General features: G+C 39.7%; 1 protein-coding gene across 1 annotated transcript; it reads left to right on the forward strand.

The window, feature by feature from the left end:
* Positions 1–515: 515 nt before the first annotated feature.
* Positions 516–23792, forward strand: LOC149289725 (4-hydroxyphenylpyruvate dioxygenase). Its single transcript, XM_089490245.1, has 15 exons — positions 516–594; positions 822–937; positions 8227–8253; positions 8790–8852; positions 9805–9909; positions 12520–12562; positions 13394–13476; positions 17591–17680; positions 17996–18102; positions 19071–19148; positions 20225–20387; positions 21136–21207; positions 23110–23232; positions 23325–23441; positions 23679–23792. The coding sequence occupies exons 1-15, from the start codon at positions 516–518 to the stop codon at positions 23790–23792; spliced, it is 1380 nt and encodes a 459-aa protein (XP_089346371.1).
* Positions 23793–27401: the final 3609 nt, after the last annotated feature.

A 27401-nucleotide genomic window follows, 5' to 3' on the forward strand; every position in this document is an offset into this window, starting at 1 on the left:
TTTAATTAATTTAATAAAGTTAACTGTAGGTGCAGTTATAGGTAAAGGGGGGCAAACTCAGGGGAATCTAAATCCTGGGGGCAGTGTGAACATTATTAATGTATTTATTTATAAAAGTATGGTATCAGTGATTTTCTCTGAATGATTCGAATCTCTGTAAGATTCGGATCCTTGTAAGATCCGGATCCCTGTAAGATTCGAATCATTCGACTCTTCGGTTCATTCGACTCTTCGGTTCATTCGACTCTTCGGTTCATTCGACTCTTCGGTTCATTCGACTCTTCGGATCATTCGACTCTTTGAACGAATCTCTGACTCTATGAGTCATCGTTCCTGTGAGAATTAATGAGCTGTAACCTGACCCCAGAGTGCTCTGCAGATGACTCACAGCTCTAGGATCAGGTTACAGCTGCATGATGATTCACAGACTGAACCGCTACAAACGAATCGTTCAGTCTAGTGAACCGACTCATCCGGATCACTAAAAAGAACCGGATCAAATGAACGATTCGTTCATGATCCGGACATCACTAATCGGAGATGGGTTTGCCGGCGTCGTGCGAGCCGGCGATGAGAACCGAGGCGAGTGTGACAGTATGTGAGAGGGAGTGTTTTAGCATGTGTGTGTTAGTGTATGTGTAAGTATTTGTGTGTTGATGTGTGTAGGTGGGAGTGTGTTTAGGTATGCCAGTGCATATGTTAGAGACCGCGGGCAAGGGGCTGATGGGGCCACTTAGCGTTACTTGCCCCTCGGGCCAGAAAGTGCCAGCCCTGCCCTGGATAGAAAAGTCCTCTAAATAATTTAATTTCTGTTATCCTAGATGATCTGAAGCGAATGAGAAAACAGCTCATTGGTTGCCTGAATGTAGCAGTGATAAACTGCCTCCTGGACAGACTGCTGAGTGAGCAGGTGATCAATGATGCAGAGAAAGAACTGGTAACCCTACAGAATTTGGTGACATCGGACAAAGCTAGGTGTCTAGTCGACATGATCATAAAAAAAGGAAACAAGGCTTCAGAGCTATTTAAATGTGCACTGAATGAGGAAGATCCAACGTTAAGTAGAGAATTGGAATGGTTATAAAACAAGTTTAACCAATCACCATGCCTATCTACTTATTTTTCAGAGATAAATTTGTTTTTGGATATAAATTATGTGTAAAAATCACTTTGGCGTTTAATTTTTGGCGTGTTCGTTTTCCCGGCCGTTCGGCTCGGATGGAAATTGGGGGCCTTGATTGATTCGGAAATGACATTCGGGGGTGTTCCCAAAGGAGTAGGGAGGTCCCTGACACCTTTCATTATAGAAATTTTAAAAAAGTTCCCCCAAAGTAAGGACTGTGAGAGAAGCAGCAGTAGTAGTAGTAGGGCGCTGGGCTCGGGTAGGCAGGCAGGCAGGCAGGCAAGCAGACATGGCACATGCAGCCCTATGGAGAAGGACTGGATTTCCCCAATATTAAAGAATTTAAAAAAAAAAAGGTTTTTCCTTTTAGGGGACGGTTAAAGAGGTGCAGCAGCAGTAATAATAGTGGTAGAGTGCTGGGCCTGGGCAGGCAGACACTGGCAGACGATAAGCACATGCTGCCCAGTAGCGCAGGACTGTATTTCCCCAATAATATATATTATAATGCTTGGTTTTGACACCAACATTTATTTAGCAATGAAGACTAATAAATTATATGATAGAAGGATAATAAAAAAAATTGACCTGTCCACAAATTACAGGTTTGGCAAATACCATAAATGTGAAACTGTCTTAATCAACTAAACTGCCTCACAATCCAACTCCCATCAGTCTGTAACTGCTACTGACAAGTTCAAATGGCGTCAGCACACATATATTTAATGCTTGTTCATTCAACTTGTAAATGCTGATTCATCAGAGTGAAAAAAGTAAGGAAAAACTCCCACAGGTTTTTGGACTCCTCAATCACAGCCAGAAAAATCAATGAGACCACCTCCTGTTTTACTTCTACCTATCAGTCATTGATATGTACCCTCCTACACACAGTCCCTCCCACTTCACCCCATCAAGGAGCGCCAAAACGGCTAATAACAGCTTGTGATGGCGGCTACATGTGATGACGAATGCGAATCCCAACAAATTGTCAACACTTTTGCAATTGTTTTTCGGGGATCTCCATTGTTTTCATCCATTTGTAGGAACGCACGAAACAGGCAATTTTTGTTAAAAAATAAAGTTTACAGGAAAACGAATGCACAAAGTGTTCTAAGGATAAAAGACACATCAAAGACTGAATGATAAAACACACACTGTATCAAGAAAGTTTATTGTATCAATTTTATTCCCGTTTGTGATTATCTGTATTTTATTTGACCTATGTGATTTCATTTGTGCTATTGGAGCTCGGCATTGGGTATTTACCCTTTTTTCCCTACAAGGAGTATACTAGGGGCAGGGGAAGGGAGAAATGCATATGCTCCCCCCCATTCTGGTGAATTCTGCCAGGTAGTTACAAGGGGAACAGCATGAATATTTAAAGGGACCACACAGGTATCAAATGCGTTAAAATTAATATAATGGCTTGATGGCTTGAGTGTCCCTTTAACCCCTTAAGGGTTGGATTGTTTTTCAATTTGTGTACCCTGGCACACAAATTATATATTGTTTATTTTCAAGACAAGAAGGGCTTTCTTTATCAAAATAAAATATGGCAGATTTTTTTTTATTTTATTTTTAAAACCACACTTTTGTGGAAAAATCTGCTAAATGGATTCTAATAAGTACAAGTAGCATATTGCTATTTTAAAACCATTTTTCTTCTAATCTGCTCACCCTGGACCCATGTCCTATTTAGGAAATCTTTAAGCCAACCAATTGAATTTAATCCAGTTAAACCATATATGGTTCAAATGGTGGTAACGTTTTTTCCATGCACCAGCCTTTGTCTGTGTTTTTTTTCACCCACATTCAGGTATGAATTCACAGCTTCTGATAAATTTCATTGCCGAACAACACCCCAATATATGTTCAGCAACATCTGAGCACAGTGATACTACCCCATAAGTCTGTCGGGTTGTTTGGGGGCTTAAAGGCCCCATTTGAGAGGTTCACATTTTCAATTTTAAATTGACATCTGGTCACCCTACACACGTCTTATTTGGGTTGATTTTATACATCCTGTCAAACCGGAGGTGCTCCATAGGGTTGCTCAGCCTGTTTTTGCTAAAATGCATGAAATTAAGCAACACTTCATACCATTACCTAACCAACAGATGGGGCTGGTGCTCCAGCTGATGCTCATTAGCATTGTTAGTGCCCAGAATATAAGAAATTCTGTCAGATCAATGAGCGTTCATGGCTGCTTTGCTGAAAAAGAATTAGAGATAGCAGCAAGAGAGTAAATTCTGTTACATCAATATAGATTCCAGGAATTGCAGTGAAAGCTTGCCTATAACGATTAGGCATTACTCTCTCCTCAGCAGCACTGCCACAACTACTTGTGGCAGAGGACCCAGCAGCCACAGATACATCACCAGATGTGAGCTGGCCAACATCAAAATCTGAGGCTGAGTCAGAGGCCTCTAAATGTTTAAAGTAAAATATTAACCCCTACCATGGTTCCCCTTATAATGTCTTGGTGATTTTACTGGAGTTGTTACCATTTTTAAACATAACTACATATTGATTTATTTTTTAACTTCATTTTTAATATGTTTTTATTTCTATATATGTTTTGTATTTTACTGATCACAGAGTGTTCAATATGGCAACCAGAGATTGATTACACTGCACCCCTGCAGATTTTTGGTGTTCCTGAAGGCCTATGACTTTTCTGGAAGTGCACGAGAGGCCAGAATAATGCAGATAGATGGGTATGTATGTTTGCATGTATGTGAGCATTAATTTGTATGTGAGCATGAATGTCTATGTATAACTGTATGTCAGCATTAACGTGTATGTATAAGTATGTGTTAACATGAATCTGTATGTGAAAGGGTTTGTATGTACGAGCATGAATGTGTAGATGTTTGTGTGTTAGCATAGATGTGCATGTGTGTTTGTGTGTGAATGTATAAGTGGTGTGAGATGGAGTGTGTGTGTTACCATGAGTGTATAATTGTGTTTGTGTGTGAGCATTAAGTTATATTGAGTGTGTACATGTGTGTTAGTGAGCATGAGTAAGCATGTATATGTGCATTAGCATGTGTACATTTCTGTAATTGTGTTTACATATATGTGCCAGAGGCAGAGGCGTATATTGCAAGGTGCAGAGAAGGCACTAATAAGCTGTTTGAGGGCAACAAAGACCAACTCTTAGGGGACAACAATGGTACAGTAGAGAATTTGGGGGTTAGCATGGCACGGGTAAGCTGCTTGGGGCAAATGTTGCAATGTGGGAAGTGTTGCTTAGTGAAGTTGGGGCCCCTGGGCAATTTTTGCACCAGGGCCTTGTGGTTTCTAGTTAAGCCCCTGATTGGTGGAACAGTTAAGTCCTGAAGGAGAATGTACGGCTATCGGTTTATGACCTAAAGCTCAGTTGTTTAATGCAGCAGGACAATGATCTGAAGCACTTAAGTAAGTCCACTTATGAATGGCTCAAAAGAAACAAAAATTAAGATTTTGAAGTGGTCTAGTCACAGTCCTGACTCCAATCGAAATGCTGTGGCATGACCTTAAAAAGGCAGTTCATGCTCGAAAACCCTCCAATGTGGTCCAAAATTCCTCCACAGCGATGTAAAAGACTCATTGCCAGTTATCACATATTTAATTGCAGTTGTTGCTGCCTAGGGTAGAACAACCAGTTATTACGTTTTGGGGCCAATTAGTTTTTCATGTCATGCACCTCACAGTAGAAGAGAAGCTGGTGCCCGCCACAGGTGAAAGCCCATTGGTCTCAGAAGTTATTCACCCTCAACTGGTTCCCCTTCCGTTTGAGCCTTTTGGGTTTGAGCATGGAGACGATACTCAGGGAAGCCATACAACAAGCCGACACCGGGGAGCCAGAGTTCAGAATAACTGAGTGATAGATCGATGTCAGGTAGGCGAAATTCAGGACAGTCAGAGTCTAGCCGGGTCAAACATAGGAACAAAGTAGCAATAGAACACACTAAGACAGGCCATGTTGTGTGTGGTGAGCGAGGCTGCAGCCGGCCACTCTAGCTGAAGGAAGCAGGAAAAGGATCCACCAGACATCATGTGACACTCCCTGGAGGTCTCCCTCATCGGTGCAGCAGAAGGGTTGGCCGCATGGAACCGCAGAAGGACCTGCCAGGTTGAGCCAGATGGAGGCCTACCCTGTTGTAACCAGTAGGTAACAGGTGATATAGGTTTTGATTAACTCTTTATTTTTAATAAATGAAATGATAATTTAAAAGCTGCATTTTGTATTTACCTGCGTTGTCTTTGTCTTATATTAAAATGAGTTAAATGCACTTAAATGCAACAAATAAGCAAAACATAGGAGTTATCGGTTAGGACCAAATTGTTTTTTACAGAATTGTGTATTTATTTGTTAAAATATACATACATTGTACTTTTTTTTATTTTTTATTAGAGATAAAGGTTTACCTCATGGAGGCATCTGTGCCTGCATGTGCCACAAATACCATTACATAATCTATTTGCTGTCCTCAAATGACCATCATACTCCCCAACCCCACTTAAAATGTCTGCATGAACCAACCAACCAACAACTTAACTGGGGGGACTATATCATGCAGATCCTTAGGACAGAAATCTGAAATAGATGTTTCCATGGTAAACACACAAAACACCGATATTGCTTGTTTTAATCTCTAAAGACCAGTACATGAGTTGAATTAGTGTATTGACCACACACATATAGGATGTGGGAAAATATCTGACAGATCTGCTTTAAACATTATTTGTGGAGAACTGCAGGTAAGTTTATAATGTAAGGTGTTTCTTACCTTATGGATGGAATCCTTGTCCATTGTCTGGTGGGATCCCCTACTTGCACATGTTTACTTAATACACATTTTCTTGCCACTGCAGATGGAAGGAACTTTCGAGAACTTTGATCTTGTTAAATAACATTAGTGTAGGATAGAATATATTGGCATTCGTTCGTTTTGCTTTCTTGCATTGGCTTCTTGGCATATAATGAGATTGAAACATGAAGGCTACATGTAAAGCTTTTATGTGTGGGCAGTCCTATCAGTACAAAGAATCATTAACATATCTTAACATATCTAGTTGTATAATCTTTGTACATTTTTAAATCTCTGTGCCTAAAGGTACGGTACTTTTCTGCTGTACTCTGTATATTGGAAAGATGGTTGCCACATTTTTTCCTCACCGTACTTTGCAGCGTTTAAGTCACAATGGTAACTTTTTGAAAAGTTCTTTTAACAGCCAACATTAGCAGTGCTAGTCTGTGAAACTTTAGCCAAAATTCAATATAGCTGTGGATTTGTTATGTAGTTATGTTTCACAATGGATCAAAGTCTGCCGTTAAAGGATATCGGGAAAAGGTGAGGGACCTACCTAAAAAACACCCTCTAATCCTCCCTTCAAACACTCTCTATTGGTGGGAGTGTTTGAAGGGAGGATTAGAGGGTGTTTTTTTAGGTAGCCAATCACATGTAAGAAGCAATGGTTTATATGTTAACAGTGACCATTTAACTGTCCTTTGGGGCATCTGACATTTAACCAGTGCAAGACAAATTGCTATCAACGGCTGATCTCCCAGAAAAATGGTAAGTATTCCTTTGTAAGCATTAACGTGATAAAGAAAAGTTCATTAATGTATCTATTGTTGAACTCAACCGTCATTTAAGTGTATTCCAAGCAAATACATTATACAGAACGGAGAAGAGAATATTTTTCAAGCACCAGCAGAAAACAATCCCATCTTGAAAGCCACACTGAACAAGGCCTGGGTGGACGGTGGTCGTAGTGGAGACTGGCATCTTCTTAACCTCACAGTTATCTTGGACAGTGCATGTACTTACCAATTAATCCCTTTCATTCATGAAATGTGATTAGAAATATGCATCATACATGTTCGTGACATGTTTGAGAACAATTGTTGGACGCTTAAATGATGCATATTCTATATTTTTGAATAGATTATTCATAGAACTCGATGGCACATTGGAAACATTTCACCTATCTAGTCTGCCCGTTTGTTCCTGCTGTAAAGACTCAGACCTTAATACGTCCTTGGTCTTGTCTGATTCAGGATAGATTCAGATAAGCTTCATGACTATCCCAAACATACATGACCAGCCATAACATTTAGGGGTTTTTGTGAATATTTATATCCTCTATCCTGGACGTATCAAAAACCAAAACTGTCCTGTAAATGTACATACAGGTTTAAGGTTATTTAAGGAAATATGAATCACCGATACTGCAATTTACAGTATTGAATGGGAATAAACACCAAAGCTAGGGAATGCATAATGTACGTTTTTGTGAATTTTATATTTACACTTCCAATTCAAGTGAGTGTTTTGGAAATCTTTTTTTACACTTATTGATGTATACATCACAATGAGTACCTCCCTTCCACACCAGGTTTGGTTAAAATGCATGGCAAGTAATCCCACATCTGAAAATGTTACCTATTTGGCAAGGTCACTAGGGAAGGTTAATGTTTGAAAAGAGTAGCCAAGGGCATGTTTAAAATGACGAAGTGATGTATGACTTTAAAAACAGAGCAGAAGGTGGCAAATAACATTACTATCAGGCACTTATGACCTGTAGCTTATAATCATTAAAGCGTATAAAAAAAAGCATAAAAAAGCATAAAAAGTCAAGGGAGAAGTAAAGACCCTGCGATGGTGATATCGCCAAGAGAATGTCAAACAACAGAGGTCTGGCAAGACAAGCATTTGTATTGCTTCATTAAAACAAATGTACCCTCCCAAGTGGCATGAAAGCCAAAGGCTTTCAATCATAGCAATATCACCTGAGGCCCTTCTGCATACGTGTTATCTGTCAGTGTGTGCTGAGCGATTTGGCTTGTTTTCCCTGCCCTTATACTAATGTCATGGCTGGACAAACCCTGGGAATCAGCTAGCCATGTATTTTACAGCTTCCTTCTAACTGTTTGTGTCATTTTGTATTGATCTCTACCGCTATATTGCTTACAACTCTTTAAAAAAAACCCTCTGTGGCTAATAAACAAATCCATAAAATTCTTGTTTGTGCTAAACCTACATTCCCTTTTCATGTACATTTTTGTAATGCTGAAATGATCAATTAGAATTACTACCGATTTGCTTCTGTTTCAGACTTCTTACACAGACAAAGGAGAAAAGGTAACCCCCCCACGCACACAAATACGCTAAAGAAAAAAAGAAGCAACTTTTGAATATTTTTACAAACTTATCATTCTTTAAACTGTAAAGTTAATGAATATGTGGATGTTATTTCTTACAAAGCCATGTCTTTCTACACAATCTGCCTTTGTACTTTTTGTTGTGAGTCAGTAATAAATGCAAATACAGAGATATAGAGGGGATGCTGACTTGACTTCTCTGTTGGTTGGAGACAAAGCTTTGATTACTAGTGCATAGAACCCATTTGTCCATCTGCAGTGGTTTGGAATGGCTGACAGAATAACCTTTCTAATTTCTTAAGTAACATCATGCCAGCTAATAAGTCAGATGAGAATACATCCTCCCATTCATAACATCAAACGTAAGCAGATTACCCCAGCAAATTAGCACACATCAGACTGGAACCACCAAATATGACATGACAGCTTGACACAGGAGGAAAAAGTACATTCTTACTGCATGAGGCAGTAAAAATGTGATGAATAGCTAATGTTTTCCTGTCGTTTACTTCCTAGCATGAAAGAGGCCGCTTCCTAAGCTTTCATCATCTTACGTTTTGGGTTGGAAATGCCAAGCAGGTAAGTGACCTTATAACATAATCAATTTGATTGTAAAAACACTCTCTTATAAGATCGTTTTCTAAGAGTTATCTCACCGCATGATTATCACATGTGTCCTGCGCTGCATGACTTTCGCATGTTTCTCCTGCATTTGTATAACTAATACAATTAAAGTGATTTAATTTGTGATGTATTACACACTCATTTGGAGGAATAAAGAGGCCTTTTCTGTTTGATGGATTAAACTCCACCAACTAGAATCTCACATATTAGTAACATTGAGCATAACAACGCTCATTATATTGGCAACTAAACCTGATGGAATCCATCATCTGCTAGGTCTGTGGCCAGGTTCCTGCTCATCTCACTCGAGGACCCATTGAAATTAACCGAAGCTAAATTGCCAAGTTCTATAAAAGTTGTGCTTCGTTTTATTTACATAATTTGACTTGTTAGCTAAACACGAGAGAATAACAAACAGACCACCAAGTCCGCAAGGAAACAAAATGTTGTGCATTCCATTGGGGGGGAAAGGTCCACTTAAAATATTTATGTTTTACCATCTTGAAATAGACTGTTTTTGTGAGTTTTAATTTAACAAGCATAGGATGGTCTATCTGAAAATGCTAATTTTGATGGGAAAATGTTGCTGCTGACAAACAGAATTCTGATCTGGATTCTATAATAATGTGAGCGAACATGGAAGACCAACCTACCCATATCAGAGAAAAGCAATCTGTATAATTATAACGACTATACATTTTATAAAAGTGTGTGATTATCACAGTAAAAATGATTAAATCTGTGCCTAACGTTCCAGTGCTCCAAACTGGCAGAATTTGAAATAACCAATAACAGATTATTGGGTCCTACCAATGAACTTGCAATTTATTTTATAACTGCATCAAACACGAAGCAGATTTGTGAATGGCAGTAAATAAGGAATATAACAGCTGTTCGTCTCTTATAGGCTGCAATGTTCTACTGTGACAAATTTGGATTTGAACCTTATGCCTACAGAGGTCTGGAGACCGGCAGCCGAGAAGTAGTATCACATGCCATTAAGCAGGACAAGGTAAGGACGAAAAGATGGCAAATATATCTCTACATTAGGGCTGAAACAACGAATCGATAAAATCGATAATAATCGATAACGGAAATCGTTGTCGACGATTTCCGTTATCGATTAATCGAGTGATCGATTAGTTGTTGGAGCACTCGGCTCCTTTTACTTACCTCCGCGAGCGTTCCCCGCTTCCGCTACACGCGCCTTCTTTTAGTTGCGGTTCGCTCTGTGCGAGTGGCTCCGTTCGCACAGAGCGGTTCGCTCTGTGCGAGTGGCTCCGTTCGCACAGAGCGGTTCGCTCTGTGCGAGTGGCTCCGTTCGCACAGAGCGGTTCGCTCTGTGCGAGTGGCTCCGTTCGCACAGAGCGGTTCGCTCTGTGCGAGTGGCTCCGTTCGCACAGAGCGGTTCGCTCTGTGCGAGTGGCTCCGTTCGCACAGAGCGGTTCGCTCTGTGCGAGTGGCTCCGTTCGCACAGAGCGGTTCGCGGGGGTGGGGGTGGGGTTTCAGGGGATGCAGGGCAGAGTGTGGGGGGGGGGGCAGGCCAGGCCAGGGTAGGAGACTGAGTGCAGGGCAGGGTGGGGGTGGGGATGCAGGGCAGGGTGTGAGTGTGGGGGCAGGGCGTGAGTGTGGGGGCAGGGCAGGAGACTGGGTGCAGGGCAGAGTGGGGGTGGGGGTGCAGGGCAGAGTTGGAGACTGGGTGCAGGGCAGAGTGTGAGTGTGGGTGCAGAGCAGAGTGGGTGCAGGGTGTGAGTGTGGGGGCAGGGCAGAATGTGGGGGCAGGGCTGGGTGCAGGGCAGAGTTGGAGACTGGGTGCAGGGGCACAGTGCAAAGTGCCAGGGCTGGGTGCAAAGTGCCAGGGCTGGGTGCAAAGTGCCAGGGCTGGGTGCAAAGTGCTGGGTGCAAAGTGCCAGGGCTGGGTGCAAAGTGCCGGGTGCAAAGTGCTGGGTGCAAAGTGCCAGGGCTGGGTGCAAAGTGCCAGGGCTGGGTGCAAAGTGCTGGGTGCAAAGTTCTGGGTGCAAAGTGCCAGGGCTGGGGCAAAGTGCCGGGTGCAAAGTGCCGGGTGCAAAGTGCTGGGTGCAAAGTGCCAGGGCTGGGTGCAAAGTGCCGGGTGCAAAGTGCTGGGTGCAAAGTTTCTTGAACAGTAATAGTCCACCTCTTTTCAGAATGTTTGGGGTTATTTTGTTTCATAAATATTGTGTTTGGGTTTTTGTACTTTGAAAATATTGTTTTTTTATTACATCATAACAAAATAAGAATGTTAATGTAAATTTTAAGTTGTTTTTTAACATCCAGTTCATTAAATTATTTTAAATAAACAAAAAATTTGCATATTGTTTTTTTTTATCCGATTAATCGAAAAAATAATCGGCCAACTAATCGATTATTAAAATAATCGTTAGTTGCAGCCCTACTCTACATTTTGCTATGTCCTGTCCACCCATTGTACAGCCTACTTAATTTGATGGCGCTATATAAAACAATAAATAATAATAGTAATGTCACAGCAGCCTAGAGGAAATGCTAAATGCACAGGTGCTGCTGTTAATAGCCAGCCAGAACTGCAAATACAGCTGAACCAACTGCCTTGTAATGCTGTTTCATTCTAATTTATTCCACTTGCTTTGCTAGAAAATGGCAGAGCAGATTTCCTCAAAGCAACGTATTTCTACAAAAGGCATTCTGCATCACCATAATGATTCCATAAGCAATACAGAGCCAAAATAGGGGGGGGGGGGGTCATATACTACCTACCAGATTTGCAAGTTTACTGTATTGCTAAACTGTAGTATAAAACCTAAAACAGAGTTATGGATAACAAAACAGTACTGCAAAACAAATGCACCTTCTAAATTCTAGATGTTAATATCCATACCACATAGTAAAAATAAGTACCACTGTAACATGACAGGAGTGAATATAGATATATTTGCCATAAGAAGCTATTTAGTAAATGTTGTTCTTATGTCACAATGTATCAAATTGCATCGTACAAACCTAGCCCTCAAAATAAACAAATGGTCCAAGAAAATATCCATAAAACGAACACACTGGTGTTCGGTGAAGAAGTACGTTTCGATTACTAGTTCATTCTGCTTCCAGCATGTCCCATGTGATGCGAGCATTAGCCATCTGCCTGGCCACCAGTGAGGTGACAGGCACAGAATAGTCCTAGTATCATGAAAAAGTTGCATCAAAACTCCAAATATGATAGGTAAAAATTTGACTTCTACAAAAGGAATCAACTTCACGCTTTAGCAAATGTCAGGATATCCCGACTGCACAGACAGGTGGCAGCAAAATATCACCCTAATGGAGGAGCATTTACATGCAATACAGGTTTATTATTTATGCCTCCACTGGTCTGGCCAATATGCAATAGTGCATGAAGTCTATCTAGCATTAGGATGTTCTTTAAACAAGGAATGTACCCACCTTGATTTTTTGGGGATATATTATATTAATTGACATACTATTATACTTTTATCATCACGTATAAAAAAAGAAATCAATATTTAATTAGATGCTTTTGAGAAGTAGGTCATGTCTGGCTTCAATTGTTTGCTATAATAACATTATTTTAGGATCACTTTATACATCTGTGATTTTTAATCTTTTTCAGATTGTTTTTGTTTTTCAATCCCCGTTGAACCCTGGCAATCAAGGTAAAAAAAAGAAAAAAAACTACAATACAAGATTTAAATTAGCATCTTGGCATTCACATTAGCCCGTGATTATTAGATTACTTTGATCCTATCGCCAGTTAGTTATACCGAAATGTAAAATCAGATTTTATAATATTCAATAGGTAGGAATGAAATAAAGCTAGAAAATAAGGGCATCGTTCTAGTATTTCTTTGGTTTATTGTAGTCTAGCGGTATTGTGTATGTCGAATAATTTACAAGCAGGGAAGTTGAATCCTTTCGCTGCCTGCTTTATGTATTTACTTTAATATACCATGACCATGGCATGTGAATTTATTCAACAGATGTTCACCATCTGCTTTGCATTAAATGAATTGTAATATACTGATGAACGTGCCTACACTACGCCACCGGGCAGGACATTGTTTTAGGGGGCTGTATGCTGGGCAGGGGAGGATATGCTTATAAAATGTCTTATGTACTGGAAAATCTATTCACAGACAAGGTAACAAAATGTTTTGCGTGTTTGAAGCACGTGCAGTGACATTATAAAATATTATAAAGTACTTATTGCCGTTAGTCATACACTGCCTTCCCCTGATTATAGATTCTGCACACTTCCAGTCCATAATAATGACTGCCTTATTTATTAAGCTTTTCACCAGTTTTTTTCTTATGTTTGCCCCTGTACAAACAACAATTTTGTACAGGGAAAGAAGCAATTTACCAGGAAAGAAGCAATGGTATGCAGTCACCAGAGTACTATATAAAACATACTAAAATGTTTGTAACAGAAAACAGGAGTATAATGGTTAACATCAGCAACATTGCGATGATGCTTTCTTGCACAGAGATGGGGCAGCACATGATCAAGCATGGAGATGGAGTAAAGGACATCACTTTCCAGGTGGAAGATTGTGATAACTTATTTCAGGTACTTGCAATAATAGAATTCCTAAAGTGGATCTGTTGCCTTCCAAAATCCAAAACAAGACGTTCCCTTTTATGATTCTAAAAGTTAGAATGATTGCTCTTAACAAGCTGTTTGTGTGCCTACTTGTTATAAACTTTATTTTATATTTTGGCTGTAACCTAAATAAAACTTAATATTGTCTTAATTTAATAGGATAGTCTAGTGTCAAATACAACCCCACCAATGAACAATACCTATTAAAGGAGCTGTTCCACATAGATCGGCCTCTTAAATTATCCCTAAATAAGTACTGCATCACATAGAGATAAATGTAAAGGCTGTTTTCTAGTCGTTTTGTGTGCAAGGAGGGGGGGAATTAAAAAAAAATAACCCATTCTCCCTACATTCAGTTCTACCTTTTGCCACCTTTTGCCGCACTAAATCTCAAACTTTCCCCCAACACTATCAAATTATACATAGCGGGCATACAACATAATGTTTCCCTACCTCACCCGAAAAGGCCTTCCCTTGTTAGTGTACATCCCTACCACAAGTAAAATAAAGCTTTCACTGTGTTTTTCTCTTTAAATGCTTCCGGTGCTCCACCATAGAACCCCCGGCGGAAGTACCGGCCAGTAGCAGCGGAGGTTGTCTACGCGCATCATGCAGTCGTTCACCGGCTGCCAGAGAGGAGGATCCCGCAGCGCTGCAGGAGACCTGGATCCTCCCCTCTGGCAGCCGGTGAATGTCTGCGCGATGCGCACAGACAACCGCCGCTGCTGCTGGCCGATACTTCCGCCAGGGCACAGGTGTGACATGACCTTCTGGTGCTCAGTCATAGAAGCCCCTGTAGAGGTCCTGCGTTGTCTGCGCATCGCAGAGACATTCACAGGCTGCTAGAGAGGAGGAGTGAACGTCTGCGTGATGCACGTAGACAACCTCCACTAGACACCAGGGAGTCTAAAGCACGGGGGGGGGGCATATAGAATAAGGCATATCTGGTTGCAGTGGTAAATAGGGGGTATAAGGCATAGCAGGGGGGCATATCATGGAGGCAGAGTGGCATATAGGGGTATAAGGCATATTGAGGGGCAGAGTGGAATATAGGGGGTATAAGGCATATCTGGGGGGCAGGTTGGCAAATAGGAAATAAAAACAAAATAAATTTTTCTTAATCATAGTTTTTATTAAATATGAAAAATAGTTTACATGTGAATTAATATTTTCTAGTAAAACTTTTTTCCTATAGGGTAGTCTTATATTTAGGCTTTTTCCTTTATGCCTAAATTAATATTCAAATTTTGGGAGGTCATCTTATAATCAGGGTCGTCCTCTAATCGAGCAAATACGGTACATCACAGCATCAACTCCCACCTGCCATTTCATGGATGTAAAAACAGCAAAGCTGTACAAATCCACATTTACACAGTGATGGTCAGTGAGTGTGAATGAGTAAGGTGTTCTGTGTGATAGGTGACACGAGAATTATTAGAAGATCTTAAATGTAATGCCCCTTCTGTGATGTCAGAGATGGACAGGTTTAGCAATGAAGGCCGACAGGATGGTATTTTAATTTATAAATGGAATAAGCTTGTTTAGGATGCATTCCCTACTAGTAAATAATAATATAAAAATCTAGGAATGTTGGGAAACATCTGTGGAACAGAACCTTTGAAGTACTTTGTAGGCATATTGCCCTCCTCTATGCTTATAGCACCAGTCACTGGAAAGAAAGCGTTCCCATTTTAATCAGTGGGATCACTTTCTGTACATAGTTGTGGGGAGTCTCATTAACCCCCCCCCCCCCCCAGTAACTCTTGCACAAGCCAGCAGTCGATCTGGCTGGTGGTGAGTACAGCACAGATGCGTACTGGTTAGAATATGAGATATGTGAGATATGTTCTGTGAAGCTGGTGGCATTGGAACCGTGCAAATGCATGGAGAAGATTATAAAAAAAATAATAAATTAAAGGTCACACTGTCATGCACATTAGCGTGCATATGACGGGTCCATATTAATTTATAACTGGGAGTTTTAGACTTGTCAAATCAAAATATATAACCTGGGGAGAAAGAAACACAGTTGTAATGTGAGACACACGAACTGTGGTTAGACTTTAATGTAAGAACAAACATGTCGGCACTTTGAAAAACAGGTTTGTTTAATGTAAGAAAAAAAACACTGTTTGCTAAAGAGCAAGCAAAGAGCTGTGCACAGCGACATCAGAGGCCAAATCAAATAAGCAAACAGAATGAAGAGGAGGCGGTGAGGCTGAACAGATGAGGAGAAATAGGCAGCCCTTTAGAGGTACTAATTAATGCAGCAGAGGCACTCCCGCTCTCGCCGAATTCAGGAAGTATTAAATGATAATAGAAATGGGAATATGTAGCACAATAAACCTGCAGATTACATGCATATACCTGCAACTGAAGAGCTCTGCGATTAATCCACATACTGTCTTTTAACATCCTTTTCAACCATTTGTGTTTTTGTATACAGTTATCTCCCAGTTATTCATTCATCTTTGTTTTGTATCATAATATTTATGTTTAAATTGCTGTATAATGAAACTGAGCCAATAGACCATACACAGAGATGGATCGGCATCCTGAGCAACTTGACAATGGGGTTTATTTACTAAAGGGAGAGTGGTCTATAGACTTTGCATGAAGTTATGGTTTCAACTACCTCAATTCACTGCTAATTATGAATACTCATAGGTATCTCCAGCAAGAAGGGCTGAGCTCGTCTTGCATAATGTATAATTAAGAGGAGGAGACTTTGAAGAAATCTGCTTTAACTATACATTATACAGGGCCAGCCATGATTTTCTAGCAGCGGATGCTCACTGGGTTTGGACCTTCCTAATGTATGAGCTGAATGCACAACTTTGCTGCAAACTCTCTTCCAAACTCTGCATTTAGTGAATAGACCCCAGAGAGTGTTCAGAGACCAAGAGCATGCTACATATGGAGAACTCCCCAGGGTTGTGCCCAACAAGACATCTCCCTTTCCTCCTTATAAGTCACAAGTCGGTGTTATGAGGAGGTGGGGCTATCCCAATAAACTCAAAAGGCAGTGATTGGGTGGCTAGGCCAAATCCCTTTCCACCCACTGGAGATTAAACATTGACACAGAGTCCTGGTAATTGGCTCTGGTTTTCAAAGCCTCTGTGCAAAATCTGGAGTTTCCAGGTATGTTTATGAATCACTAAACCGGGCAGCAACAAGAGGCTAATGGATACATTCATAGAATAAAGTTAAAAAACAGATCACAGTTAATATAAGCTATAAGGCACGTTGACACTTCATTCACCCAGAGTTGCCCTCAGGATATACAGAGTCCAGGGCAGGAGGAATTTACAGGGCTCCATTATTTATAAACAAAATATTAAGGCATATACAGCCTTGTGCAGCTGCTATATTATACAGATACGTACTCGCTAAGTGCCACGTGTTCGGCTGAACACATCTCCTGTTACCATGTAGCTTTAGTGCCCCTTCATGTTCCATGGGTCTAATGAGGCCTGAATGCCAGAACATGATGGCACAGACATGCTTTTTGAGAGCACTGACAAGCTGGGGGAAAAGATGGCACAAACAGGCTGTTTGGGGTTAGGATGGTACCAATAAGCTGTTTGGGGCAAAGGTACTCACAGGCTGTTTGGGGGAAGAGGTGGCACATGTTGTTTGGTGGCCAAGGGCAATTTTTGAACAAGGGCCCTGTGGTTTTTAGTTACCCTTATGGGCTCTCCTATGTGGTCGACATTTGTTGCTTCAAGCAACCAATAAGTGCCAGAGGAGCTGACTGACAGGGATTATATCATGTACAGGGAGATGTTTGACTAAACACATGTCATGCATTGAAAATAGATGGGGCAAATGCATACGGGCGATTCTGCAGATCAGACACCTCAAAAACTTAAAGGGGCCATATATGTGGTTGGCACTGAAAAGCACTTTTATTTTATTTTTATTTTGTTTATTATGATGGTATGACTTCCACATGTCAAACTCTTCTATTCTTTTTCTAATATTTTACTAGTTTCTTTTTTATATTGTAAGATTTCTATTATATTTAGCAGATAAAAATGTGCAAAAAGTTTCTGAAAAAAAACGTATTTTGATTTTTAAGAAAGCCAAAGAACACGGTGCTGTGATTGTAAAAGAGCCTTGGATTGAAGAAGATGAAGGAGGCAGAGTAAAATATGCAGTTCTTCAAACTGTAAGTTTAAAGCCTCTCTTTCAATGGCATAGGGTTAATTGAGTTATCGGTTTCTTTTCTGACACTGGAGATTACTGAAAGCTGCTGTTTGTTCCCCTTCTCCCCTAAGGCAGTGTTTTGTCCAGTTATTAAACTTTCTGGCTTTGATCTCTAGCTTCTTTCTGATGAGCGAGTTTTCCCTTCTGACAGTGACTGGGAGGGGGACACTTCATTTCACTTCCTGGGCTTCTTGCCTGAAGCAAATTCTTTCCAGGAGTAATGATACAACTAGTAGCTGTTTTGAGACGTGCTACTATTTCACTTTTGTCTTTTCAGTACGGAGATACTACACATACTTTGGTTGAGTACCTGGGGCCATATCGGGGTATCTTTCTACCTGGTTTTAAAGAGCCGCTGTTTAGAGATCCACTGTTACCTACACTGTAAGTGCAAGGATCCGTACACAATACCTTCCTTAATGCTTGTAATGCATATACATTACAGGCACAGCCATGTTTCAACTTACAACCAACAAAAGAACACATTCAAAATTGTCAATTAATTTTGTTAAAGAAGTCCATTTTCACAGGAGGTGCTACTTTTTATCTGTTTCAACTTTTTAAACTCACAAGTGTGCTATCACATTGCAGACTTTTTATTTATTAAATGTATGTAGTAAGCTGTTCTTACTTATAGCTTAGAATCATCCTTGACCATACTATTTTATTTGTTCCTTGTAGTGCTTAGCTTCTGTGGTCATGCATCGAGGTTACCTAAACTGAATTATTATGTGGTGTTATGCAAAGCCTACTAGGTAATCCTCCCCATTAGGTAATATAAATAAAATCTATGTGATGGTAAATCATAGGCACATACAAAATGTAAACTTCTATAGTAGGCATTTGCGGTGCGCTCATAGTGTTTCATTACAAATCTGGCAAACAATATTTACTTCTGAAAATGTGGGGAATCATAAAATATGCTTTAATGTCATAATTTCAAGGATAAGGCTGTCAGGGATGTCCACAAATGCACAAAAAAAACAAAATATATAGCTTGATCTTTTTTTACAAAAAAAAACAACAAACTGGAGGTCATTATTCATCAGGTGATGAACAAGTATTTTCATCCATTACATTAAGGTTTAGTTTACAGGCAGCGTCCAACAGACTTAACCAACACAGCTGGATTTCATTGCTCCGTGGTTACTAATTTACTTGTGATGGTGCCAGATTAGATTTCGTTTGAACTGCTATGCTCTTCCATAATGTGTTCTATGTTCCTGATAATGCTATCTGTATGTCTTCCATCAGTTAAAGCAAATCTGTCATCATCCCAAATATTACAGTTTGCAGTTCGCTAATCTACAAAACTCAGTGTAATGATGTTTGACAACCGTTCTCTTCCACAGACCATCAGGATGTCTACGTTTCATAGATCACATTGTTGGCAACCAACCAGACGATGAGATGGTGCCTATAGTAGACTGGTGGGTGTTTTTTTTAAATAACATGACCACGTTAAAAGTTTCCAAATGATATACAAACACAATAGTTACTCACAGTGAAAAGAGATAACAACCATAGTGGCCATGTGCTAATGAATAATTTATAATAGTTTTATGTAATCCTGCTTTCTTTGTAGATATAGAACTGGTTAAGCTGTTTCTATTTTGTTTCAATGGAAGCATCACAAAAACATTGCGTGGCCATATTCACTTAAAATGGCATAAAATCAGACTCAATCAGTACGTTTCCCTAACAACTGCATATAGCAAAAAGAAGTCAGATAAGGCTTAGAAACACCTTATTAAAAACAAAGCCTTCATATCTTCCCATGGGCTTGTACATAACTGACCCAACACTCAAGAATCTGCATATCAAAGTTATGCTAATCCACATACTTAACCTATTTGTGATGGATATTCTATGCCGCCCTCAAAACAATGGTCGTTTGTGACCACGAGGACGGCATAGAAGGTCCTCAGTAGTAGCAGTCCTGCAGTGAATCTTATCAGATCCGGTGACAGCCTGGTGTCCCCTCTGTGTCACTGGCCTGAGCTGTCAGAGACAGTGTAACAGAAGTTCAAGAATTCATTTCTTTTGGTGTCACAACTGAAACAGTGGGAGACATTGGACAGTGTAAAACAGACCCCGCAGGATGGAGAAGAAACGGATATCACTGTATTCCGGGGATGTTGCTTGGGTATTTGTTTAATAGTGACAACTATGCTATGGAAGAAATCCTAAGAAAAATTAAGATTTTTTTACTATTATTGCTGTGAAATATTTATATTGAAACATAAGTGCAAATGAATGCACTGATTTTCATGAGGGGGGGGATACATATATATATATATATAATTTGTGTCGGTGCGCGAAATGAATGAGAGGAAAATCATGGCAGAATAAAAACATAGCATAAGTGCTAAAATTATTTTGCTCTGGGCCCTTAGACTTTAAAGATAGACCAATAATTCTAGAATCCTTAACCTAAAAATATAACCCATATTATTGTTTATATGAATATTATATTATAATATTATATTGTTTATATGAATTTCAGGTATCAAAAGTGTCTACTGTTCCACAGATTCTGGTCTGTAGATGACAAGCAGGTTCATACAGAGTACAGTGCACTGCGCTCGATTGTGGTGACAAACTATGAAGAGACAATAAAAATGCCAATAAACGAGCCAGCTCCAGGAAAGAAAAAGTCACAGATACAGGTAGGAAAATACTATGCTGAAGGAAAACAGGTGTTACTGCATTTTTGGTTGCTATGTTGGCCATATATCGCTCTAAACCTTGCAAAAAACATCTCTGAGATCAAACATCTGTAATTAACCAATAAGAATGGGCAGGTGGGGTGGACAATATCTTAAGCTTGGGCTGGACACATTTTTACTGCAGTCATCTAACATTCTGCGCAGTTTTCTTGACAGATGCCCGCCTTCCAGCTTTTAAAACATCCAGGTGGCTGCTATTTTTTTCTTGGTCTGGCTCTTAAATTCTACCCCGATTAGTCCAGCCCTATTATATATTATTTATTTAAGCGTGACAAATTTCCCCTCTATGATGGGCGTATTACACAAGTTTTCAGAAAGTAGTATTTTCACTGTAGCAACCAATAATCCCACTGGTTGGACATTCCATTGGTTGGTTTGGGCCACCTTGCACCAGAAGCAGGTTTTCTGATATAACAAATGATACAAAGTACGATAAAAAGTAGTGGCATTTTTAATAGTACCTATTCCAATAATAAAAACAACAAATACTGATAAACATGCAGTGTAAATAATTACAAAATCCCTATTTAAGTCAACCTTACACTATTACAGCATTTTGAAGTCATTAAAAAAATAATTTATGGACTTGGCTTTCAGCATAAAATGCTATAAATCAGGAGGCACTAGACTGATGTAAATAAGCAGGATTTGATAATGGCAGATGTCTGAACCTCGATTCCCGTTTCAGGAATATGTGGACTATAATGGCGGCGCTGGAGTGCAGCACATTGCACTAAACACTTCTGATATCATCAAAGCAGTGAGTAACCCAGACAGATAGGCACAAAGCGGTGGAAAGCAAGGGGGAGGAACACATGCTCCTTTGATCTCTCCGCTGTTTGGCCAGGAGGGTGGTGTGTTTATGTATGCAAGTCTGTGCATGAATACATGTATGTGTTTTGAAACATACCTCTTCTTATGAATCTAATAGTCTTGCAATTGTTTTAAAGGAACTAAATGGAATGTGTGGGCATTGATGTTTGTATATGGCGATAGAGAGCAAGAAGGAACACAGGGCACACTAGCTCTCTCTCCGTGTTCGCTATACAATAACTAGCTATGAATTACTTTGGCTAAGCTTATTTTTCCTTACTTGCAAGTCACAGTAAAACTCTCTCTGATTGTTAAGGAAAGACATAACATAATAATATTTAATATTTTTTAGGGCTGCAACTAACGATTATTTTAATTTTTAATTCGATTAATCGGATAAAGAAAATGCAATTTTTTTTCAATTTAAAATAATGTAATAAAAAAAACGTACAATTTACACTTTCATCTCTTTATTGTAATGGCCTCTCTCTATTCACCTTCTTATTTTACTGACATTATAATAAAAGCTACAAGAACCCAAACACGGTGTTTCTCAAACTAGGTTTTAATACAAAGTTATTAGTAAATATTAATTCATATGGTAACTATTTTTCATATTTAATAAAAACTATGAGAAAAAAGCCTTGTTTAAATTTTTTTTTTTATTTACCAAACTGCCCCCGGTTATGCACATCTGACCCCCAGCTTGCCACTTTGCCCCCATATATGCCTTATACCTCTTATATGCCAGATTCCACTGTGCCCCCTGATATGCCACTGTGAGCCTGATATGCCTTATACTCCTTATATGCAACTGAGCCCCATAATATAGCTTTTACCCCCAGATATGTTTTATGCCCCCCTGATATGCCTAATATCGATATGCCTTATACCCCCTATATGCCACTGAGCCCCCTGATATACCTTTTACCCCCAGATATGTTTTATGCCCCCCTGATATGCCCTGAAATTCATAATACCCCCCCATACACCACTATAACTCACCCATACACCACTCTGGCTCCTCCCCCTCCCATACTCCACTCTGGCTCCTCCCCCTCCCATACTCCACTCTGCCTCCTGTCAGCAACGGAGGTTCACAAGACACCAGGGAGCAGGGTAGAGAGGCAGAGTGGCGTATGGGAGGGGGAGGAGCCAGAGAGGTGTATGGGAGGGTGGCTCCCATACACCCCTCTGACTCCTCCCCCCTCCCATACACCGCTCTGCCTTTCTACCCGGCTCCGTTAGGCACTTTCACTGCGGCTTCATAGAAGCCTCAGCGTAAGTGAAGGGCAGTAACAGAGGCTGTCTGTGCGATGCAGACCCTCACCGGCTGACAGAGAGGATGATTCTCTGTCAGCCAGGGGGGGGGGGTCTGCACGATGCAGCGTTGCGGGGGATCTGGATTCTCGTGTTATAATCCGATCTCTGTTTGAGGTCGGATTATATAAGGAGAGGAGTTTTTCTAGAGCATTTGCTCTGAAAAAACCTCTTTATAATTGATAAAAATCGATTCGATTAATCGATAATGAAAATCGTTGACAACGATTTTCATTATCGATTGTATTGATTAGTTGTTTCAGCCCTAATATTTTTTATTTACTCATGTACATCTCTCCAGAGTCACATGACAAGATTTTACCAGGTTTAGATTTTATTTAAAAAAATAAATCCTAAAAATAAAACAAATACAGTAAAAAAAAAACATGAAATCTGAAATGGATATTACTGTCCCTTTAATTATTTCTGTCAATTAAAAATAAATGCTTTGGTAGAATGGTGGGTTTTCTTTAATATATAAATATAAAAAATAGACAACTAATAATTGTGATATATCTTATTTCCATAGGTGAAACATTTAAAAGCCAGAGGGACAGAGTTTCTGAGCACACCTGACACTTATTATGACCAGCTGAGAAAAAATCTTAAAACTGCCAAGATCAAGGTGAAGGAAGATATTAGCATTCTACAGGTATGCGTTCATAGAGCAGTATGGTGTGATGAATAAACTATTTTTAAAGTTCATGTACCCCTGGTTATAAATATGCCATCTATTGCTGACAGGAGCTAAAAATATTGGTTGATTATGATGATAAAGGCTACCTTCTCCAGATCTTCACAAAGCCGTTGCAGGACAGACCCACTCTTTTCCTGGAAGTTATACAGAGATACAATCATTATGTAAGTTATTATCCATGCTATTTAAAGACACATGATATGGGGTGAAATTTGATGTTTTTTAAAGTTGTTGCTAAATATAAAACTAAAACCAAAAATGAAATGCTGCCAGTAAAGTGTACCTGTGTTACGCTAGTTGAGATTTTTCAATTTTTCAAGTTGAGATGGACAATTCAGTAGAGAAAAAAAGGAAAAAGAACAAAAAAAATTCAACAATAACTATTTTCCTTCACTTTTCAGGGATTTGGAGCTGGAAACTTCAAGTCATTGTTTGAAGCCATTGAGAAAGATCAAGATGCCAGAGGAAATCTAACAATTTATACAGATAACGGAGAACAAAAAGTATTTTACTGAAAATACAGTCACCAAAATGGAGATGGATGAATAAGATCAAATGCCCTGGAGACGCATATGGCTGAAGGGGTCTCAATAACTTAAGAGGCCTACTTGAAGTCTGTAAATGTTCTCTTCTCCATCAATTGTCAAGCGGTCCAATGAATTAGTAAAAGTTTGAAAAATAAATCATATAAATAAATATATATTTCTTAATAAGTGGCTCCCTACATACTACTATAGCTTGTCCTATTCCACGTTTATTTAGTAGCATACTGTCCCCTTAAAGAATGTAGATCAATGGCAGTTTACAGTCACTGACAGCTTCACCAAACAAGAATGCATATTAAAATACTTTGAGTATTTTAATATGCATTCTTTAAAAAGTTAAAAAAACAAATATATCGCTTATCCCCCCCCCCCACCTGCTCCACTTCTCCTCCGTGGTTCACTAATTCTCATCACTTATTGGCTGCTTAAATAAAGAGGGGCACTTACAGTGCATGTATATGGGGGTCTCATTAGACCCCCGCCCAGAGTGTTGACCGAGCCAAAACTGAAGCGATAACTATATAACATGTCAGGAGATGCGTTTAGCTGAGTGCAGCAATGGGTAAATGCACATGGCTGGATTCTGCAAAATTTATGTCGCCTGGTAACAATGCCCTTTCGCCTACAGAAATAGTTGTCAGTGCAGAGCAGGACCTCCAATCCTGCCCCAGATGAGTCCTAGTTATACATTACCCTGTATTATGAAGGGCCAATGCCAGTACATTCCTATGGAAATTACTGTGGTCCAAGAACAATATATGACCAAGTGTATGTGGACACCCAATGGATCACACCTATATGAGCTTCCTGGACATCCCATTCCAAATCTATGGGCATTAGTATGTGGTTGCAACACCTCCACCCCCCACCCGTTTCCCTTTGTGACTATAACAGCCTCCACTCTTCTGGGAAGGTTTTCCACAAGATGCATCAGGACAAGCACTCATATTTGACGAGAAGGCCTGGCTCGCAATCCACGTTCCAATTTATCTCAAAGCTGTCCGTGGGGTTAAGGTCAGGGTCTCTGTGCAGGACCCTCAAGTTCCTCCACTCCAAACTTATAAGGCCATGTCTTTAGGTACCTTGGATTGTGCACAGGGGCACAGTAATTCTGGAACAGGAAAGGGCCTTCTCCAAACTGGTGCCACAGAGTTGGAAGCATACAATTGTCTGAAATAGTTTGTGAGCTGTAGCATTAACATTACCCTTTACCGGAACTAAGGGGGCCTAGCCCAAACCCTGAAAACAGCCCAGATCATTACTGCTCTACAAACTTTACAGTAGACACAATTAGCATTCCGGTAGTTAGCATTCTCCAGACATCACATTTCCACTCCTCCAGAGTCCAATGGCGGTGTGCTTTACACCACTCCAGACGACGCTTGGCATTACACTTATTGATGTTCGGCTGAAACTGTAGTGAGTGATGATACAGAGGACAGGCAATTTTTATACGCTCAGCACACTAGCACCCCTGCTCTGTGAGCGGTCTAAAGCTTTGTGTTACTCCAAGATGCAAAAATATCACTTACAGTGGACCAGGGCAGATATTTCACAAACTTGTGGCAAAGGTCATCAGTGTCATCCATTCTATTGCCAGTGTTTGCCCATGGAGATGGCTGCTTTTATAATTATTATATGATTTTTTTTTATACCTGTTAGCAATGGGTTTGGCTGGAACACCAAAAACCAATAATTAGGTGGGGCGTTCACAAACTTTTGGTCATATAGGTAAAGAAGAGTTAAATTGCATTTCTTTACAATAACTAGTCCTAAATGATCAGGGTAAGTGGTAGAGACTGGAGGATATCATTTATAAATTAGAAGTGGTTCTTGAGAAGCACCTTTGTATGGCAGATATGAATGAGTTGTTTCCTGATGATGAACCGCTGTGATATTTAACAGCCTGAGGCAAAACTATTACAAGTAATTTCCACCACTTTTTCCCAAAGAGCCACGTAATTGTTGCCTAATGTGTAAATTGTTTAAACATAGATGAGTACTAGGCATCAGCTTCTTTTCTAAACTATAAGGGAAACCCAGTGGGAGCCTCAAAGCAGAATCCAACCCTCAGGGCATGAAAAACACCCACGTGCTGACAAAAATGATCTACTTCAATCACAGGAAATATGTGAGCGTTTGCTGCAGCTCTCCATACAAACTGATAATAGCCAGTTTGTTGCGTTTTTGAATGATCAACAAAAATGAGGCACAGTTACAATATATGAAATATAAACATAATTATCTTAAGGTTTGTCAATAACCTGTGGTGCAGTTACGGAAATCCAATCCAGTTGTATTGAGAGGGGTTTACCAATACACAGACTGCTTTTTGGCTGTACAAGTTTCACTGCAAGATTCTCAAAAATGCTAAACCTTCTTCAATAAAATGAAGCGTGATAGGAAATTCCTGTTGGGTGAAAAGACATTGTAATATATTGCCTCTCTCCGTTTACTTGACTGCCTAAGAGCATCAGTATATCCTCACAAAATGCCCAAAAGAAGCCCAGGATCATAAGCAAATATAAATTAAATAAAGTTACATGTATTGCAAACCTGAACCTTGGTCACCAAACTTAATTTATAAAATACTAGATAATACCCTTTCAAAATATGAGGTTGCAAACTGTCCAAACAGGTGCCCTACCCCTGACAAAGGAGTTTAGCCGAAACATTGGGGGATCTCACACTGGGCGCCTTTTATGTCTTTATAATATATTTGATAAATGTGGGCATGTAAACTTTTGTTTTGTGCCGTATCCTTTTTGACCGTTATCATTAAGTAAAACTTTATGTATTTGATTTTTGTTTAAGTTTCTTTTTGGGGTGCAAGCCTGATTTATATCTGTAGCACCAAACTCCATTTACTTGAGCACCAATATAAACAGACACATGTTGCAGCCAAATCTGCTGCGTATGCCTCCGTCATTCATAAACAACCTTTACAATTAATATTTGCAGTATTGAGTACTGGGTTAAGAACCAACCATATGTTATATTTACACACACACACACACACACGTTATGTCAACAATGAGGGCAGTGTGTGTGACTAGGGCTGCTGCACTAGGTAAATACATACATTTAAATTACTTACACTTACTTTAATACACTCCTACCCTCTAATAATTTTGAGTTATAGAAACGAGGGGCACTGGGGAAGAAATTAAGGGTAGCAAGATTCGGATCACAAAATGGGACTGTCCACCCTGAGCTGGGTCACTTGATAGTTATGATTGTTGTAAGCCTATTTGACAAAAGCTCTCTATAAAAAGTGGTTTGAAATGCAGTTTTATTTCCATAGAAACACATAGAATACCCCTGTTGACAATTTCATTGGTTGCTAAGGTGATAATACCAATTTTTAAACTTTTGTCTCACTGTGTGTATATATATATATATATATATATATATATATATATATATATAAACACCTCACAGAGTTTTAGTCTGTCTCTTTATTCTCCTAGAAAACAAAACAGTTATTCCTTGTAAATGGGGTAACAAGTAGTCAGTTTTGTATATGACCATCCAGTATTTGCTAACTCTGCCCATGGGAACAAAAAAATGGCATCTAAA

The sequence above is a fragment of the Sceloporus occidentalis genome, unplaced genomic scaffold, assembly GCF_023333645.1.
Source record: "Sceloporus occidentalis isolate IW3139 unplaced genomic scaffold, rSceOcc1.0.p SCAF_43, whole genome shotgun sequence".
NCBI lineage: Eukaryota > Metazoa > Chordata > Lepidosauria > Squamata > Phrynosomatidae > Sceloporus > Sceloporus occidentalis.

Bases quoted from the DNA above. Each gene is read 5' to 3' on its own strand.
- LOC149289725 (XM_089490245.1), top strand. From the start codon at position 516: ATGATCCGGACATCACTAATCGGAGATGGGTTTGCCGGCGTCGTGCGA. The intron at 8,254-8,789 runs GTAACCCCCCCA...TTTACTTCCTAG, and splicing joins ACACAGACAAAGGAGAAAAG to CATGAAAGAGGCCGCTTCCT. The intron at 21,208-23,109 runs GTGAGTAACCCA...TTATTTCCATAG, and splicing joins CTTCTGATATCATCAAAGCA to GTGAAACATTTAAAAGCCAG.